Source organism: Lagenorhynchus albirostris, chromosome 1, assembly GCF_949774975.1.
Source record: "Lagenorhynchus albirostris chromosome 1, mLagAlb1.1, whole genome shotgun sequence".
Classification (NCBI taxonomy): Eukaryota; Metazoa; Chordata; class Mammalia; order Artiodactyla; family Delphinidae; genus Lagenorhynchus; species Lagenorhynchus albirostris.
Genome location: NC_083095.1, coordinates 41210928 through 41229646, shown reverse-complemented (window position 1 = coordinate 41229646; position 18719 = coordinate 41210928). Strand labels below are relative to the sequence as shown.

Sequence of the window (18719 nt, the reverse complement as noted above, 5' to 3'; positions counted from 1 at the left end):
AATTCACATGAGACATCTCACAGAGAATTAGGAAAGCTGGGCAAAATAATATTTTTAAGTCTGTTTAAAGGTATCAGAGAACCAAGAAGACAGTGAAGAATTATATCACCAACCAAGATCCAAGGCAAAATGAAACTTAAGAGACCTGAGCTCAGCATTTGAGCTGCTTTTCTTCTAAGAATATTTGCCAATTAAGGAAGAGGTGGCTGAGAAGATAACACTTTTGGCAGACTTGCTACTAAGTTAGAGGGTTAAAAAATGGAGTCCAGGGCTCTCCAAAAAAAGAGGGTGAACAAAAAAAATAGATACATTTTCAATCTTTTCAATCCCTAAAACTGGATTAAGGTGACCCTGGATTTGTAGTGTACCTAGCTAATACCCAGAGCAAATGTACATCTTCTCTGGACCTTTTAAGTTATTTTTATAATTTTTCATATTTATGTTGGACCATCTAAAATAAAGCATCTGAGGAGATAAGACAACATGAGCCAAATCCAAGAGAAACAACAGGCAATGGGTACAAACCCACAGGGGTTTATAACTGGAGGCTTTTTCCTCTTAATCCCCTTCACCTATTTTGCCCCCTACCCCACAATAATCACCCGTGTTTTCTCTGTGGCTGTGTGTCTGCTTTTTGTTTTCTTTTTTTTTTTGTGGTACGCGGGCCTCTCACTGTTGTGGCCTCTCCCGTTGCGGAGCACAGGCTCCAGACGCGCAGGCTCAGTGGCCATGGCTCACAGGCCCAGCCGCTCCGTGGCATGTGGGATCTTCCCGGACCGGGGCACGAACCCGTGTCCCCTGCATCGGCAGGCGGACTCTCAACCACTGCGCCACCAGGGAAGCCCTTGTTTTCTTTTTTTTAAATTACACATATTAGTGAGATCATGTGGTATTTTTCTTTGACATATTTCACTTAGCATAATACCCTCTAGATCCATCCATGTTGTATCAAGTGGCAAGATTTCTTTTTTTAATGGCTGAGTAATATTACATTGTACATAAATATACAACATCTTCTTTATTCATCAATGGACACATAGGTTGCTGCTGAGATTCTCAATCTTGTGTTTTATATCTTTAAATATACCAAACATAATCAAGCCTGTGTTTAATAATTCCATTATCTGGGATCCCCTGTGGACAAAATGAGCACTATCTTCTGTGCACATAAATTTAAGTATATGGAAACAGAATTGTTATAGTCATCATTTACTTTCTTCACTCATCACCGTGCTTCTAGGATATATCCATCTTGCCATGTATGCATTTATTCCATTGCTTTTACTTGCTGTACCTCATGGTATCACGCCACCATTTGCACCTTCCCCATTTCCCAAAGATAGCCACCGGGGTGGTCTCCAACTTCTCCACCAACTATTCCAGTTATTTTATGGGTGTTACCTTGTCTATAGGTAAACTGTGAACTGCTTATACATAAGAACCATGTTTTTCTTCCCCTGTTCTTCTCCCTTCTATTATGGCCTCTGCATGTTTTCTACTATAAGGTGCTAAAGATTAAAGTAAAATTAATGATAATAACTAAAATAAGAAGTTGCCAATGGAATCTTCCTGAGCTGAGTTTAACCCAGGCTTTACCCCTTATGAGCTCTGTGACCTTGGGAAAGTAACACCTACTTGCTTTGGGCATTTCTTTCTTCATCTATTAAGGTGGATAATACCACCTACCTTAGAGGGCTGTTATGAGAAATAAGTGAATTAACTAATTACAAAGCACCTCAGTACAGCAAATGACATATAATAGATTTTTAATAAATTATGGCTGCTATGAGTCCTACCTACAGCTTCAAATTCCAGTCATTTGTACCTGTCAACTCTTCCAAGAGAGTGTAAGCACCTTGGAAGCATGCCATTTCAGACACTTCTTTATATCTGCCCATTCCCCAGCACTCTGCTTCACGTAATATTCCATGCATTTATGCTAAATGGATTACTGTAATTCTTTGGTTGGCATTCTGCTAACCTAGATTTTAAGCATACATGCTAGAGTATGTTAAAATGCTCTTTAATCCAGGAATGTAGTATGTATTAATACCCTTATTGCAAGACTCCTGGCAATCTTATTTATTACACATTGAAAGGAAAGTTGTATCTATTAAGAAGTAAAATCACAAATAAGTCTTCAGTGCATAAGAAAATTGCTGTTGTTACGTTTTCCGTTTCTCTTTCCATTGGCTTGAAAAATGCAAGTACTCCTTCACTGATATTTTGTCTTCCAGATTTTAAAATAAGAGGAATCTGCATCCTATAACAGAATGACAGAAACATGAATCAGTCTCTTCTACCCCGGTTTTTGACAATTAATTCCTTCTGTTTTGAGGAGCTATATCATTATGATTCACTGTTGAGAATCCTTATAAAACCTGGGCAAATGCTTAAGTCAGAATAAAAATCATAGCCAAAATTCTAGATCTACACAAAAATATCTCTAATGGGCTTAGCATAGTTATTTCCCTGTCATTTGTTAGCATCTGACTATGCCATTTCATAAATGCTGAAATTTCTATTATTACTCTTCTGGATCAGCATGTCATACCTACACTGACTTGCCTTAATAAATACAAAGAACAGTGTCTTTAGAATTAAAATAATTGACAGACAACTTCAAAATCTTTTGTGGACTTTGAGTACATTGCTTAAAGAGTAAAACAAGGCAACTCAGTCTCTAAGAGGTGACATTTCATTTGGGAAGATATCCATTTACCACTTTCAAGAATTTGCACTAAATAAGACATAAATTATAACACAAAATTCAATGCAATTCTTTATGCCTAAAATTAATAACGATTCATCAAAACAAAGTTCCAGACATAATGTTCCTAGCTTAAGTGACAGAAACAAATTCAAGTATTATCAACAAGTACATTTAGTTTGGGATAATACTGGCATCTCTTAACTTAGATGCTTATAAACAAATTTCAATAAGGAGATGAATATATACAATACAAAATAACAGTGGGGAGGAAAGAAGCAAGGAGGAGAGAATTAAGTAAAAAAAAAAAGAGGAACAACATTTAAAAGTTTCTAGGGTTTTGTGTAAAGAATAAGGTATACTCAGAAATGGTTTTGGGAAATGAAAGGATGCCCAGTTTATCATAAAGTGATAAAGCAGTAAGACCACGTAATAAGCAATATTTTAAAGATGTCGGTAGGAAGAGAGAGGTCATTATTTTTAGCAAATGTGAGATGTAATGAAGTGCCTAGATTTACTGAGTGATGTTTATATCTTACAGTTAGGTATTCTGTAAACAAAAAAAAATCCTTCTTATGGACATTCCTGAAAGAACAGCTGCTACACTGGGACTGAAACTCTAGCCCCTAGTCCTTCTTTGCCCTCTGAAACAATTATTTCTATAATGCATTCTCTCTCTGCCATATTATTTAACTCTTTGATCTTTACTATCTGTTTGCTGAATATCCTCCTGCCATCAAAACAAAAGCATTAACAGCTAATACTTAATAATCTTAACACTCCACGGTATGTTTTAAGAGCTTTCCACATGCTAACTCATTTACTCCCCATAACAGTCCTATGACTAGGTGCTATCAGTAGTCTCCATTTTGTAGATGGGGAGACAGAGAGAGAAGTAACTTGCCGGGGGTCATGGGACGAGTATGGGGTAGAGCTGGGATTTCAACCTAGGTAGACCGGCACCAGGCTCCATGCTCTTAACCAGGATGCTGTGTCACCTCTTTAGTAGGGTGGCCTTTCCCTCTCAACTCTTATCCATCACTGGGCACAATGACACTATATCTGCTGTCCTCTAAATTTCAAACTCAGTTGTAATATTTGATGAAGCTCTACCTTCGGAACCATCCCACACTACCAAGTCCCAGTGTTGGGACTTAATGTTACCAAAACACTTATAAATGTTTTGGCCCAAAGCAAACTAGTTAGTAGAAAATGAATAGCCCCCTTCATGATTTTTTCTTTTTTTTTTTTTTTTTTTGCTGTACGCGGGCCTCTCACTGTTGCGGCCTCTCCCGTTGCGGAGAACAGGCTCCGGACGCGCAGGCTCAGCGGCCATGGCTCACGGGCCCAGCCGCTCCGCGGCATGTGGGATCTTCCCGGACCGGGGCACGAACCCGCGTCCCCTGCATCGGCAGGCGGACCCTCAACCACTGCGCCACCAGGGAAGCCCCCTTCATGATTTTTCAAGCTCTAGACATGTTAGTGCATATTGAAAGTTTTATAACCTTTAAGTCTCTTTAAGTATTTTGTTTTCTTTTGGTTTTTGCTTTTTTCACTAATTCATTTTCACCGTCCTGCAAAAAGCTGGAACAAATGTCTAACAATTTGTGATTGCTTAAATAGTGGTAGGTTATATAATGATACAAATGGTATGATCCCATTTTATAATTCTCCTTATATACAATCCCTGCTAACACTTCTAAAAGAAGGTAGTAATCACTGAAAGAAATACTTTAACAGTAAAAACCATCCACAGAAATAATGCTTCTTTGCATAATCATATCTATATGATCTATAATTTTTAGCTTAACTCATTACATATCCTGTGCTGTTTATACATTAAACTCTTTTGATGGTCACAATTTTCTCAGAAATAGTTTATAACATTCCTTACTTTTCTGGAAGAATGAGTGCTGAAAGAATGAGCGATCAGCATATTTTCCTAGACACATCTCAGATGTGCAAAGTGCTTCTGGAACAAAGTCAAAGGAACCAGCACTACGTGTAAGAGTGCATCTCTTTTAATAGTGTGGAAGTGCTTTGACGGAGGTAGGCACAGGGCTGAGGTACACCAAGTCCTGGGGAGAAATGGGAGGGGAGGCCAGGTATCAACCCAAGGAGGTGACACTTGTAGGATGTAAACTTGTAAGATGGGTTGGAGTTTGTGGGGACACATGGTAGAGAAAAAGCATTTTGGCCCATACACTAGCCAAACAGTAAGTATAGAAGAAAAAATGGCAATCCTTGATTTGATTTTACCTTGTAGAAAACTTTCTCCAAGACCAGTAGTAATTTATAGTAAACCAACAGATATGCATGGGGGAATGGAAAACTTTCTATACCTTTTGTATTTATATCATGAGGTTGGTGGAAGGTTAGTTTTCAAGCGCTAGAAGATGTCATACTTTCCTACAAGACGGATATGTATTCAGAAATGTATAAATCGGTCTTACCACACCATTCTTAAAGTTCTCAATCCTTTTCTTCCCTAATTTGTCGGTTATCCACCAGGCCCAGGTTGGCATATACTGCCACAAATATGCCATTAACAAAAAAGGCTGATCTGCGATCCAAACTTCCTTCAAATCATTGGCCATGCTGATTAACATCAGCTGCACACAACGACTGGCTGCCATCTTGTGGGACTGATCTGCATTGCTGCCTGTAGTCTAAGAAAATTTTGAAAAATTAGTGAGGGATGTGTATTTATCCAAGTTATCTCACAGAACTTTTAGGCTAGAAAGGACCCAGAAGACATCTAGTTGAGTGACTCCTTTAAAGTGGCCTCATGCCCCTTAGGAGTCCCTACAGGTACTAATGGGTGCCTAGAAGCTATTTGTAATATTTCAAAAAGCCTAATGGAATTCATACACTTAACCAGATAAGATTGTGCAGGCTAACTACAAGATAAAAGTTCTCTGCTTTTAATTAGAATTGTACCGTCTTGAAGTACTTAATGATAATTCCATGTCACTTAGTAAAAAATTTTAAATTATTAATACATACATTTAGCAAGTGAAATTCTATAAAATATGGAGTCCATGAGGATGAAATGGAGGAAGAAGATAAAAGCGGTTTCTTGGTATTGAACAAATCTGGTACTGCTACTCTAGTTAACCCACTACCATTCTACAAATAAACTGAGGCCCAGAAAGGCAGTAACTTACCTGTGCTCACACAGATCATTTAGTAGTAGCCAGTTCTATATTCCAAGTCCCTTGATTCCTATAATAGAGTGCTTATTCTATTTTACCATAGTGCCTCCGCAGAAAATGTGAAAACGTAAACTGTATATGTAAACATTTACATAGAAGCATATATCGATTTATATCTCAGTAGAAATATTAGTGGAGAAGAAGGAAAATTTCATGGCCTTTAGAGGGATTTTTGTATTAGTGAGTGATACTGGATTCTTCATGAGACATTCACTATTCATTTGATAGATCACATGTGTAATCTATGAGCTGAGGGAAGCACAGGCCTGGGTGAGGCTAACCTAAAATTAGTACAACTCAACAAGCTTTTTTCTAAGCTCCTTCACCATAATCCCTTTTTAAAATCCCAGTAAGATTTAATGTACCAAAATTCAGCCACACAGAACCTTTCAGTGTTGCTATAATTTGTGAATTGATTAAAACTGGGTTTTTTAAATACCGATAGCGCACATAATAGTGGATTACTTATTAGCAGTATCTTAGTAATTTCTTTAGCTTTTATTAAAACTGGATGCCAAAGCCCTATCAGCTAACCTTAACCATTTTCCTAATGCTGAGTTAAGTTCTGTAAAGAGTTCATAAGCAATTCTAACATGAAAACCCTGAGGCATAGTGATATGATGCCAGTGTATAACTACTAAAGCACTCAAATTATTCCCCAACTAGAAATTTTTACCTTGGTGACTTCTTCAGTTAGGGCATTCTTCACAATATTTGATTGCACAGGTCCTGGGCAAATGTTAGAAACTATTATACCTGGGTATGTAGCAAGTTCAATTCGGAGGGTATTAAAAAACCCCTAAAAGGCAAAAAAAAAAAAAAAAAACCAAGTAAAATTAAATACAGACACATATCTCATGTTTACTAATAGCATGGAATTACTTTTCTTCAACTTTTTTTTTTTCTTTTTTCTTTGCGATACACGGGCCTCTCACTGTTGTGGCCTCTCCCGTTGCGGAGCACAGGCTCCGGACGCGCAGGCTCAGCGGCCATGGCTCATGGGCCCAGCCGCTCCGCGGCATGTGGGATCTTCCCGGACCGGGGCACGAACCCGTGTCCCCTGCATCGGCAGGCGGACTCTCAACCACTGTGCCACCAGGGAAGCCCCTCTTCAACTTTTTATGAAGGACAACAGCAGCAGAAAATATGTTCTGAAATGCCTGAGTAAAGGATAGGAAATGTAATTATGCAAGATGAGGCATTTTTAAGTGTAAGACTGAAGGCAATCTAGAAGAGGCATTCTCAGCTCTTTCCAGGTATGAATGGTTCATCCCCGCATTGGCAGTGGCAGCTCGTGCCACCAGTGATTTAGCACTGAATAAGTGAGAGACTACCCCTGGAGAGTCTGATACACCCTCCCACCCAGTCGCCGCCAGCTCCCCACTCCAAAAGGGTTGCATGTTCTCCATTGAGCATCACTGAGGCTGGGTTTCTTTTTCTCCCTCAAAGTGGCCTAAAGTGCAGATGTTGGGGCAAGGGGGAGCAAGCAGGGATTAGTACTAAACCGAAACTATCATAGAGGAACAGTTCAACCGTTTCAATTACTATTTGAATAGATAATTAGTTTCAGCAAAGATTTATATTTTGGGGGTAGTAAGAGAGTACACAGCTAGTTAAAAATGTAATATGATTGCTTACTCAATGGCTTTTGTAAAAACAAGCTGGACCCTCTAGACTTAAAAGATACTGCCCATTTCTAAACCAAATAGGGAGGAAACATCTACATCCCTTCATCTCCTCTCTAAATCAGGAAATATTCCAAGACTACATTGTGATAAACTGAATTAATTGAAAAGCCTAAGCAGCTAACCCAGGGTACATTCATTTATGATCCAATAACATCAAACAGTTACCAGCCTTTAATGCTGATGCCTAACAAACAGAGGGTCTTTGAGGGTTCACGCTGTCAGAGACTAATACAGTGCCTGACTGATGGACAGGAAAAAAGGCTTCATGAATGAACTCCTGCACCCTTAACCTTCTGCCACTGTAAGCAAAAGAAGGGAGAGGACACCATGAAAGCCAATACACCAGACACGAAAACCTCTCCTTGTTTGAAATCACATCTAGTATAGTGTGTGAACCTCTGAATGACAAATAAGTTCACTCTCTAGCTTGCTGGGTATCGGGGAAGGAAATGTGCTCTTCAAAAAGAGCCTCCTGGTCTCAGTGTTCAGCTACTGGTATAACCAGAGTCTCAACCTGCCACATGGTATCAGATGATCAAATCCAATAATAAAACAGTGAGTCTTGGAGGGCAGGCCAGACAACTCATATTGTGTTTGACTGAAAGCATCCTGCATGTCTTATGAGATACTAAGTGTGAAACAGATGGGGTGGCCAACTTCCCTCATCTGCCTGCCTGAGACTTGCCCAACTGCTCTGCAGGAAGTAAATGATACCCCATTACCAAATATGAGGAAATCATCACTCCCGTATTTCATTTCATCACTCTGCAACTGTCTGCTCTTCACAGCAGAAAGAGGATCCTAAGGAACCAAAGCTTCAAATTTTCATGAAACTGATGACCATTCAACTATTGCATCTCATTATTCCAACAGTGAAACATTCTACTTAAACTGACCTTCAACAGCATTAATTATAAATCATGTCTTTCTTAATCATTCTCCTCCTACTGGCCTTACGATTTAATTTGCTCCATGTTATAGTTTAGTAACATTTCTTATCCACTCTTAAGCCAACATTAAAAATTCATTCGTTTCTAATATTCACATCTCATAAATTATGCAAGCCAAATTAAGCTTTCTCCGAGACTCTGCCTTAACTAGATTTTCTTCTTCCAATGAAATCAGAGTAAACAGAGTCAAGGCTAGTCCCAGTAGGGATATGAAACGCAGGGCGCATCATTCAGTGGGCAGCTCCTACATCTGACATGCATGTACATTTAGAAATTCAGGTAAAATAAACACCAACAACAATGGGGAAGGAAAAAGAAGTCACAGAAATGAGGAGGACAAGTACATCCTGAAATGTGTGTAGAAGAAACAAGGGGTAGACCCCAAATTTGCCAAGAAGATGTGTTAGAAACGAGGATAAGGTAAAGGGTGACATGTCAACTAGACTATACAGTTTTCAAGGGCAGGGATCATATCATATCTTATCATCTTTATACTCCCAGGACCTGTTGCAGTGCACGACACAGTGTAGGTGCTCAAGACATGTTTGCTAAATTAGGAAGAGGCATGTAAGGCTCAAGTCTTTTTTAGCATCTTCTGGGTAAGTCTTCTACCTGAGATCTCCTTGGGTCTCCCTCTGTCTCCGTACATCACTACCCAGTTCCGTTGATCTCTTGCAGTGAAGGCCATATGCCCCATATACACATTCAGGTCAGTTCTATCCGAGTTTAGTTTTGGCAGCCTTACCTGAAGAGCATGTTTGCTGGCACAATATCCAGCAGAAAGGGGTGCAGATATAACACCCAGGAGGCTAGTCACAGTAACAATTTTTCCTTGCTTCCTCTCAATCATGTGAGGCAGAACACACTTTGTCAAGGACACCGTCCCTAAGTAGTTAACCTCTATTAGCTCCTTGTAGACGTCCAGGCTGGTGTCCACACACAAAGAACGCTGGGATACTCCACCATTGTTGACCAGAATGTCAATCTAATTAAAGAAAATCAGAAAAGAGGCACTTTAGAGATGACCTGTAAATGTATTGTTGGAATTCCCAGGGATGGCTGGTTATATTGTTAACTTGATGAATCAATGGAACAGGATGGTATATTTCCAGAAGTCAGCAATAAAAAAGATAAAATGAAAATCAGAATTCACCTATGGAACTAAATTCTCAACTTAAGTGACTTTTTATGGAAAATAATGTGTCACAAAAATAATAGGCACAGTGGATTTTTAGCTTCTTTTGTTCTACATGGAGGAGTTAGTATTTGTTAAGGGAGGAAAAGTTCTAATTACATAAAGCCACAGACTCAGAGATTAAGAGGCCCAACTCATGGGCCTTCATCACACTGCATGAACCCATTTGCCTAAAGCCCTTTGAATGACAGCACCATAGATGGGAATCTCTTTTGCAGCTACTTCAAAGCAAGATTCATGCACTCAAAATGCTACTTACTTTGCCAAACTCCTGGAGAACCGCTTTGGTAGCCATTTCATGGGAACTTCTGTTAGTCAGGTCAAGGGGCAAAATGAGTATATCTTTTCCTTTCAAATTGCCGTTCTCTAAATAAAGACACTTAAAAATTAATGTGGAAGTCATGTGCTATTTACATTAACATTTAACACCCACCCTACAACCACATTTGGCAATGAACTCGTTTCTGGGTGGCCCTGTGGATGAGGTTCTCTTCAGTGACCAAGAAGAGGACTGGTGGTGATATGGCAACATATCATCGGACAAAAAGCTGGGTACACAGGAAGTAGAATTCCTCTCTTCAGCTTGAATATATACAGCCTAATATTGGAACAGACTCTGGAAGAAATCAAGATTATATTACAAACTAAAAAAAGCAAAAATTTTAGAGCAATTTCTTTAGAAGTACAGAGGTACATCTGTACAACTGTTATATGACAGGTTCACTACTTGATTTTTAAGCACATTTTTAAAAATTTTATGCTGAAAATCAATAAGTTGAGTCCTCCAGTCCCATGACACATAGAAGCTTCCTTCCAGAGGCTAAGGTTTCTAGGAGGCAAACAAGGAAAAGGATACAATCCTGAAATTTGCAACCAAGAAACAAGTTGTGCTGTAATGGCCCTTTCTATTTCTGTTCATCAAAAGAGCAACTGAAACTAATTTCCTTGAATAACCTTGAAATACAACAAGGTTGTGTTTCAATAAGAAAAACAAGTAAGTAGAGAAAACAAGAGGTGTAAAGGCTTTATGGGCAAAGGAGTAAATTGTGAAACAGTAACTGTTTTTTAAAAGAAATAGTTTGGACTAATGATCTGACAAAAGGAAACAGCCTTACTCCAGCTAAGAAATGCTGTTATGGTTCATTTCTGCCAGTGCAAGTCTCAACAGAGGAGGAGCAACTGCCGTCAAGAAGTGGCCCAGTTCAAAAACACAAGAAGCCTTTGAAAGCAATATCGTGAAAGAGGGCTTGTGGCCTTGGCAACTAACTCTGTTTCTGGGTGGTTAGTTCCATCAGCAAAGTGAAAGAAAGATTTTTAAAGAATGACAGGTAAATGACCCAAAAAATGGTCTACTGGAAAATTCAAAATTATTTCAGTGTAGATACTAAATGTCCCATGAGAAATAATAACTTTATTACTTGAGGCTGCTTTCACTGTGAACATAACTACACCAAAACCCAAACCGACAAAAACATTGTTGTCCTATATATATGAAAAATATTACCTCAAGTTGCATTTTTCAAACTTAATTCTATTCCGAGACTTCCCTAGTGGTCCAGTGATTAAGACTCCGTGCTTCCACTGCAAAGTGGCATGGGTACGATCCTTGGTCCGGGAACTAAGATCCCACATGTGTGGCATGCCCCCCCAAAAAAAATTTAACTCTATTCCTGTTTATTCCTGGTAACAAAAATCTTATACCATTTCCTATGATTTTAATATCTGATGTTTTACCAAAATGTCAATTAAATTTCTCTGGTTATATACATGTATATCATACATAAGAACCAAACTGTTCTTTCTTTAAGACAAAAATGTAAGATATTTATTTGGTCACTAAAAATCCACTAGCATTTGAGAGAATTGATGGTCACTCCCTAATGCTAAGAACCAGTGTCAAAAAAAAAGTAGAAATGTGGCAGAAAAAAAGAAGAAAAAGGCCAGGCCAGCTAACTAAGAGATGACAAAAGGAAGAGGACTTGGATCAAAGCATGTAGAGCATTTGGAAACAGAGTCCACTGCCCAGGAGAATCCCCCTCTTCTCTTTAAAATTGCCAAATTTTGACTTTGGGTTCTGATTTACTTCTAGGAAGCACTGCTGCTCTTTTAGATTTACTTACCAAGGCATCTTCTTTTCACCCTTTCCAGCTCATGCACTCTTCTGGATGACAGCACAAGAGAAACTCCTAGTTTGGACAGCTGGTAAGCCAGCTCTTCACCAATCCCACTTGATGCTCCAGTCACCCACACCACCATATCAGTCAGCTCCCATTCTATTGAAAAAGGAGTGGGGATTGAGGGGAGAAAATAAGCTATGGGTTACATCCATAAATCAAAGATTAACCAAAGGAAAAAAGTAGTTTTAAACAATATCACTGAATATGAAGACATAATGTGTGGTGCTTAAAAATTTAAATATCCTATGTTTACAGCCTTGATTGTGGTGACGGTCTCACAGGTGTATACTTATCCCCAAACTCATCCAGTTGTATACATTAAATATGGACAGTTTCTTATAATCATACCTCAATAAAGTGGTTTAAATTTTTTTTAATTAAATATCCTAAGAAAACACTTCCTACTTAGTGCTACAAATCACATTAGTAGCAGTTATCAACATGTTATTTTATGTATTCTAGACTCTTGGTGAGTTTTCCAGACTTTACTTCAAGGTATAACTCCATGGTCTGACTCTAAGACTCTATTTATCTGTATATTTGATCAAGAAAAGTAAGGGTAAGTAAATAGAAAGTATCTGGATTCACATTCTCACTTTCCTTATTCATATATGAGGGATTCAGATAAGATGATCACTAAAAGTCCCATCCAGTTTTCAATTCTATTATTCTAATTTCTTGCAAATCTGAATATACCAAGTTCTACTCTAGGGTATGGTAGAATCACCCTGGATTTTTAAAGTCATGTTTTCCCCATTTGTCAATCATAGCTGATGCCTATCAACTAAAGGTTTTTAGTGCCCCCCAAATGCCTGAGCTTTCACCTTAGAAGAATCTAGTAGTTCACCCAAGAAGAAATACATATGAGCAATGAAATGTACTCTGCTTGCCCAAGTATCATCTTGTTAAAGATTGTAAAAATGTAAAATAAAGCAATGATGAGTGGTTTATTCTGCAGTGAAAAACTTATTTGCACTGAAGCACACGATAGCCACCATCCATCTGAATTCATAGAGAGTCACTGTAGTGCAGTGTTCCTGTGTGCCTTGTTTATTAAAATGTGTTATTTATCAAAAATAGCAAACAAGGTTTTATTTAAGATAGACCTTGCTGATTTTAGATCAGAAAAGTTAAAATCAGGAAACTAGTTTACTGTTTTAGTCAAACAATTCTAAAACCTAACTGACGGGTAATCAGTACGAGCTCTGGAGACTATCGGCTCATGTTCCAGCTGTGTCACACACAGCATGAAATGCTCGCATGTGAGAACTCGGTGCCTTAATTTTCCAAACCTGGAAAACTGAATTAATAATAAAACCTCCTTCATAGGACTGTTGAGAGAAATGAGTTAAAACGTGTAAAGCACTCAGAGCAGTGTGTGACACATACTCAGTGCTTAATAAAATGTCAACTGTAATTGTTGCTAAAATTGATTAACAAATGGACTTTTTGGCAGCAAAACACATTGTATGTTGTAATTTCTCCAGCCAGGGGCAATGGGGTTACTAACTTTAATGGCTTAACGTTTTTTCATTGCTTCCTATGTGCTTAAACATATTACCTTATGAAAACCCTCACAAGGACCTTATGACACAAGAATTATCTCAGTTTTATAGAAAAGGAAACTGAGGTTTACAGAGATTAATTTACAGCACTAGACTGTAAATTTCCTTAAGGCTAGAACCCTGACTCCCTTATTCACTGCTGTGTCCTCAGTGCATCACACAGAGACTCGCATAGAGAAAGCACTCCATAAATCACTGTTGAATAAACACCCAAGAACCCTGGCAGAGCTAGGATAGGAGTCCAGGTATATCTAGCTCCAAAGCCCACACTCTGATCACTAGCCTACACTGACCACGTTTTAATAAGATCAATATCTTAGAACCCAACTATCTTAGCCATTCAAGAAAATGTCCTCTGTAAAGAGGTGTCATGTAAATAACTGAAGTAAGGACAGAAAACATCCCAAATACTGTGTCTGGGCTACAATGCTTTCCTATCATCTGATGTACTTTTTTTTTTTTTTTTTTTTTTTTTTTGGCTGCAGCTTGAAGGATCTCAGTTCCCTAACCTGGGCCACGGCAGTAAAAGCTCCAAGTCCTAACCACTAGACCACCAGGGAACTCCCACATCTGATGTACTTTTGTGGAAAGGCTCAACTGAGCAACCTTCCTGAAGGACTTTATCAGGAATAGCAGAATGTATATTCAGATAGTCATTCATTGACGACTCATTGTTCCAAAGTTCTGCAATACACAAGACTCCAAGGTGAATATAATTTGTTTGTAACTATTTACTAACTAGCGCAGAACTAATAAAGATTTCTTCATTTGTATACCAATATGCAAACATTATTTAAAGGCAACAATGAAAACCCGCAGGCTCACATTTACCTTAGTACACCTGCAGTTCTGGCACCCTTCTTCCCACTCTGGAGAAGAAAACTTTTTTATTCAGCACCAACTTTTGTTTAACAATTCAACAGAATCTGGCATACATAACTGGCCTCCCCTAAAGAGCTTCTGAAAGCAGATTCTTGGAGTTGGAAGGACACTTAGAGTTCAACCCTCAACCCAGTTTCAGAATTCTCCCCTCAGGCTGTTGACTAGGATCTACTTAATTTCCTCACAGGAAGAGTAAGCTAGTTATCTTTATCTCTGAGACACCGGTTCCTTTTTAAGGCAAGCCTAATCATTTAAGGGGTTCAGGGATTCCTTCTTATACTGATAACTTTTTAACTTCTATGGACCAGCAGCCATTGGCAGCAGTTCTGCCTTGTGGTGTCAGGAAGAATAAATCAAGCCTGTTTTGCACATGACAGTGTCTCATTTATTTGAAGACAGCTGTTATGTCCTCCCTACGTCCTTTCATCTCTTGCTTCTCTAAGGCTAAACACCTCCAATTTCTGCTACCTTCTCTCAGATGACATGGCATCCGATTTCCTCACTCTTCTGCTCATACCCTCTGCACAAGCTCCAGCTGGTCAATGTTCCTACTGAAAGGAGCCGGCCAGAGCAGGACACAGGATTCCCATGGGGTCTGGACAGTTCAGAGCAAGGTGACATGACTAAATCGCTTCCCTTGTCCCTCAGAAGGGAGGCTCCGTGAGGGCCCAGGCAGTGGCTGGCTCAGTCACTGCTGTGTCCCCAGTGCCCAGCACAGAGCCCAACACAAGCAGGTATTCAGAAGACATCTGCTGTTGTTTGCAGTTTGTTCCATCAGACACTAAACATCTCCCAGGATTGCCTAATCTTTTCTGGCACTTCACAGTTGACTCACATCGAGGTTACGGCCAACTAAAATCTGAGTCTTCCTCACATGTGCTGCTGTTGAGACTTTTCCTACTCTGGACTGGTGCCATGGATTTTTCTGCATCTACATGCAATAACTAAAATTAGTCACTCTTAAATTTCACCATGTGAGATACATGCTTGGAAATGCAGAGACTATCTCCAGAAGGATACATAAAAGGCAGGAAATGGTGGTTGCCTCCAAAGAGGCATACTGGGTGGCTGGGAGACAAGGGTGGAAGAGAGCTTTACTTGTCACCACACATCCCTTTGTATTTTTTAAATTTGCCTTATGTGAGTATATTGTCTATTTTTTAAAGTGACAAAAAGTAATAAACCTATAGAGAAGAAAAAGAGGATAATTTTTTTTTAACCTTCAAAGAGCCTACCCATCTTTGCAGGCTGAGCTGTTTTGGGAACTTGAGTCTATCTTCATGTTCCTTTAACTTTTTTTCATTATCACCTCACCCCCACCCCCAGCCCCTAAATGTCTTTTTAGTCATTTTTTCCTAATAACTCCTCCAAGACATTTTAATTTCACAGATATACTGTACATCTGTTTATGTATTTACATATATCTATCTTGCTTTATACATAAAGGGAGTTCTATAAAGTTTACTCTTCAGTCAATGCAGGTTTAAGAATGGTGAACTTTAAAAATTAAGTTAAAAGTTAAGTTAAAATTTAAAAGCTATTAACATTTAACTTTACAACTGTAAACTTACAAAAGTTATTTCGCTAAATAACTCGTAATGTATTTACTTAAATTGTAATGTATTATATTACATATGTAAATTGGCAAATTACAGCTACATAATAATAGCAAAGTAATGAAATGTATTAAAAAACCCTTCAAAACTGATACTTTTCCAGCAAAAGTAAGACACTGAAAAAACTAAATGAATTTCTTAAAAATTACCTTTAGCCACCTTAACTTTTACTTGATATGTTAAAATAACTTTTCATTTAACTAGCTGCTAGGTATTGTCAACATTTTTCCTTTTCAGCACTTGACATTATCAGTTGAATAACTTTTATAGAATAATAAAATATATTTTTATGGAATTCTCAAAGTCCAATTTAACACAAAAGCACTGAGGATCAAACACAAACATCCACAAAGCAGCCAATAGGCACATGCATTCCATCTGTTGAGATGGAGCAAATGACTAAGAGAAAGTCTACCAATCACAGCCATCTATTTACCATAGTTCTGTAGCCCTGATCTTGCACATGTGTTATGTATTTTCCATGAACTCAATGTCAGCCCTACACATGCTATACCCCCAAAAAACCCAAGAAGAAAAATGAACTACTAAGGAATAATATTTTGTTGAGTAGAGATGAGCTTTGGAGGGGCATAAAACATTGTACCATCTAAGAATTTTTTCTGTCCCCAAGAACCAATTCTCACCCCTGTGTAAGTGATATGGCTCCTCTTCCCTCCCTGGCTCCAGTTTTGGGGTTTTTTTTTTTTAAACAGTTTTAATGGAGTATAATTGCTTTACACTGTTGTGTTAGTTTCTGCAGTGCAACAAAGTGAATCAGCCATATGTATACATATATCCCCATATCCTCTCCCTCTTGAGCCTCCCTCCCACCCTCCTTATCCCACCCCTCTAGGTCATCACAAAACATTGAGCTGATCTCCCTGTGCTATGCAGCAGCTTCCCACCAGCTACCTATTTTACATTTGGTAAGGTATATATGTCAGTGCTACTCTCTCACTTCGTCCCAGCTTCCCAACCCCGCCTCGCCTCCCCACCGCCACGCCGTGTCCTACAGTCCGTTCTCTATATCTGCATCTCTATTCCTGCCCTGCCACTAGGTTCATCATTACCTTTTATTTAGATTCCATATATGTGCGTTAGCATACGGTATTTGTTTTTCTCTTTCTGACTTACTTCATTCACCCTGTATGACAGACTCTAGGTCCATCCACCTCATTACAAATAACTCACTTTCGTTCCTTTTTATGACTGAGTAACATTCCATTGTATATATGTGCCACATCTTCTTTATCCATTCATCTGTCAATGGACATTTAGGTTGCTTCCATGTCCTCCTGGCTATTGTAAATAGTGCTGCAACGAACATTGGGGTACATGTCTCTTTTTGAATTATGGTTTTCTCAGGGTATATGCCTGGCTCCATTTTTAAAGCATACTAGTTATCACTTCCAAGCAAACCTCCTCACATAATTTGGATAGTTTCATACAGGAAACTAGGTCCAGGGAAATCCCACTTCCCCCCTGGCCCTTACAGATCCAAAGCCTAGCTCTGGGTAGTCTATTGAATTTCTCTGAGCATTAGTTTCCCTATCTGGAAAATAAGCTTAAGAGTCACTGAAAAGGTGACCTGTCATGTGTGAAAAGGGCCTAGCCCAGTGCTTAGCACATAGAATGCGTTTAGTAAACGACCATCAAATATTAAGCAGGGCAAAGATAAAAGTGAGACAGGCAGAACGCCTTTTAGTATGCCAGTAATGATCTTCCTCCAGGCAAAACGCCAATCCAGTTCTTTCTATGGTTATACTTTTATCCCAGTGAGTAAGCAGGTATGTGGGTGACTCTGGATTACCTCAAATTTAATTTCGCTACTCTGAGTAGAGTGAGAAATGGCAGATAAACAACCGCACAAAGTAGCCTCAAAAGGAGTCTCCTTTACGAACGCACTTTCTCAAAGTATTGTCCTCCCACACTGCATTTGAATCCCTGGGAGCGGGGTTGAGAATTCTGAGATCTGTGGGCACCCCACAATGCTCTCTTATGCTGGCAACCAGGGAAGTCCATATGGACCAGGACAGAAGACAAAAGGCCCCGGACCCTTCCTCCCCGAACCGCAGCCCCGGGGAAAGACGCAGCCTCGCTTCCCGGAAGCTCCACGCCACCCTTCGCGAGGGACGCAAAGGCAGCGGAAATCGGACCGCACGAAGCCCGGCCTCCCACTCCGGAAAGGCGACTGTGGGTCCTCACCTGGGCGTCGCCCCTGCCACTCGGCCCACAGCAGGGTCAGGTCGCCGTCGGCCCGCAGGAAGCGTAGCAGCTGCACCACGAGAGCGAGCAGCGCGCACAGCGCCAGCAGCCAGAGCAGCAGGTTCCAGCTCATCGCGGCCGCGCGCGCCCTGCTACGTAGGACGAAAGCCGACAGACCAACAGAGCCACCGCCCTAGTCTTAAGCCGCGCGGCAGCTGTCGTGCCTCAGCGCCGCCGCCTCCGCCGCCGCCGCGCCCGCCCCCGGCCCGGGCCCGCCCAGAGAGCCGGCAGAAGGGAGGAGTGGTCAGGTGCTCCCAGACCGGCTCCCCGCCGGCCGGGAGCCGCCCCTCGGCTGCGCGCGTTGGGCGTGGGCAATGCCGGACCAGCGCCCAGCCCGGCGATCGCTGCCCAGGTTTTGCCTGCTTGTGCTCCTAATAAGGGGTTGCAGTAGGAACAGACGGCGTGGATGACTTAAGCACTTGGCGATACTCCTGTTGGTACGGTAGTTACAGCATT

At 40.1% G+C, this 18719-nt stretch overlaps 1 protein-coding gene across 2 annotated transcripts; it reads right to left on the bottom strand.

Moving 5' to 3' along the window:
* Positions 1–1749: 1749 nt before the first annotated feature.
* On the bottom strand, positions 1750–18518 carry DHRS7 (dehydrogenase/reductase 7). 2 transcript variants are annotated; one of them, XR_009539150.1, is made up of 8 exons: positions 18204–18518; positions 11879–12031; positions 10018–10124; positions 9309–9548; positions 6602–6724; positions 5164–5379; positions 4605–4788; positions 1750–2263 (listed from the first exon to the last, which is right to left on the bottom strand). XR_009539150.1 is itself a non-coding variant. In XM_060141928.1 (7 exons), the coding sequence occupies exons 1-7, from the start codon at positions 18334–18336 to the stop codon at positions 2216–2218; spliced, it is 1020 nt and encodes a 339-aa protein (XP_059997911.1). In that variant the 5' UTR covers positions 18337–18495; the 3' UTR covers positions 1750–2215. The 2 variants fall into 2 exon arrangements, 1 of the variants encoding a protein (XP_059997911.1); XM_060141928.1 differs by lacking the exon at positions 4605–4788 and having other exon boundaries at positions 18204–18495.
* Between the last annotated feature and the right edge of the window lie 201 nt (positions 18519–18719).

Bases quoted from the DNA above. Each gene is read 5' to 3' on its own strand.
- DHRS7 (XM_060141928.1), bottom strand. From the start codon at position 18,336: ATGAGCTGGAACCTGCTGCTCTGGCTGCTGGCGCTGTGCGCGCTGCTC. The intron at 6,725-9,308 runs GTAAGGCTGCCA...TTTGCCTTTTAG, and splicing joins CCAGCAAACATGCTCTTCAG to GGGTTTTTTAATACCCTCCG. The intron at 5,380-6,601 runs GTAAAAATTTCT...AAATTTTCTTAG, and splicing joins TAACTGAAGAAGTCACCAAG to ACTACAGGCAGCAATGCAGA.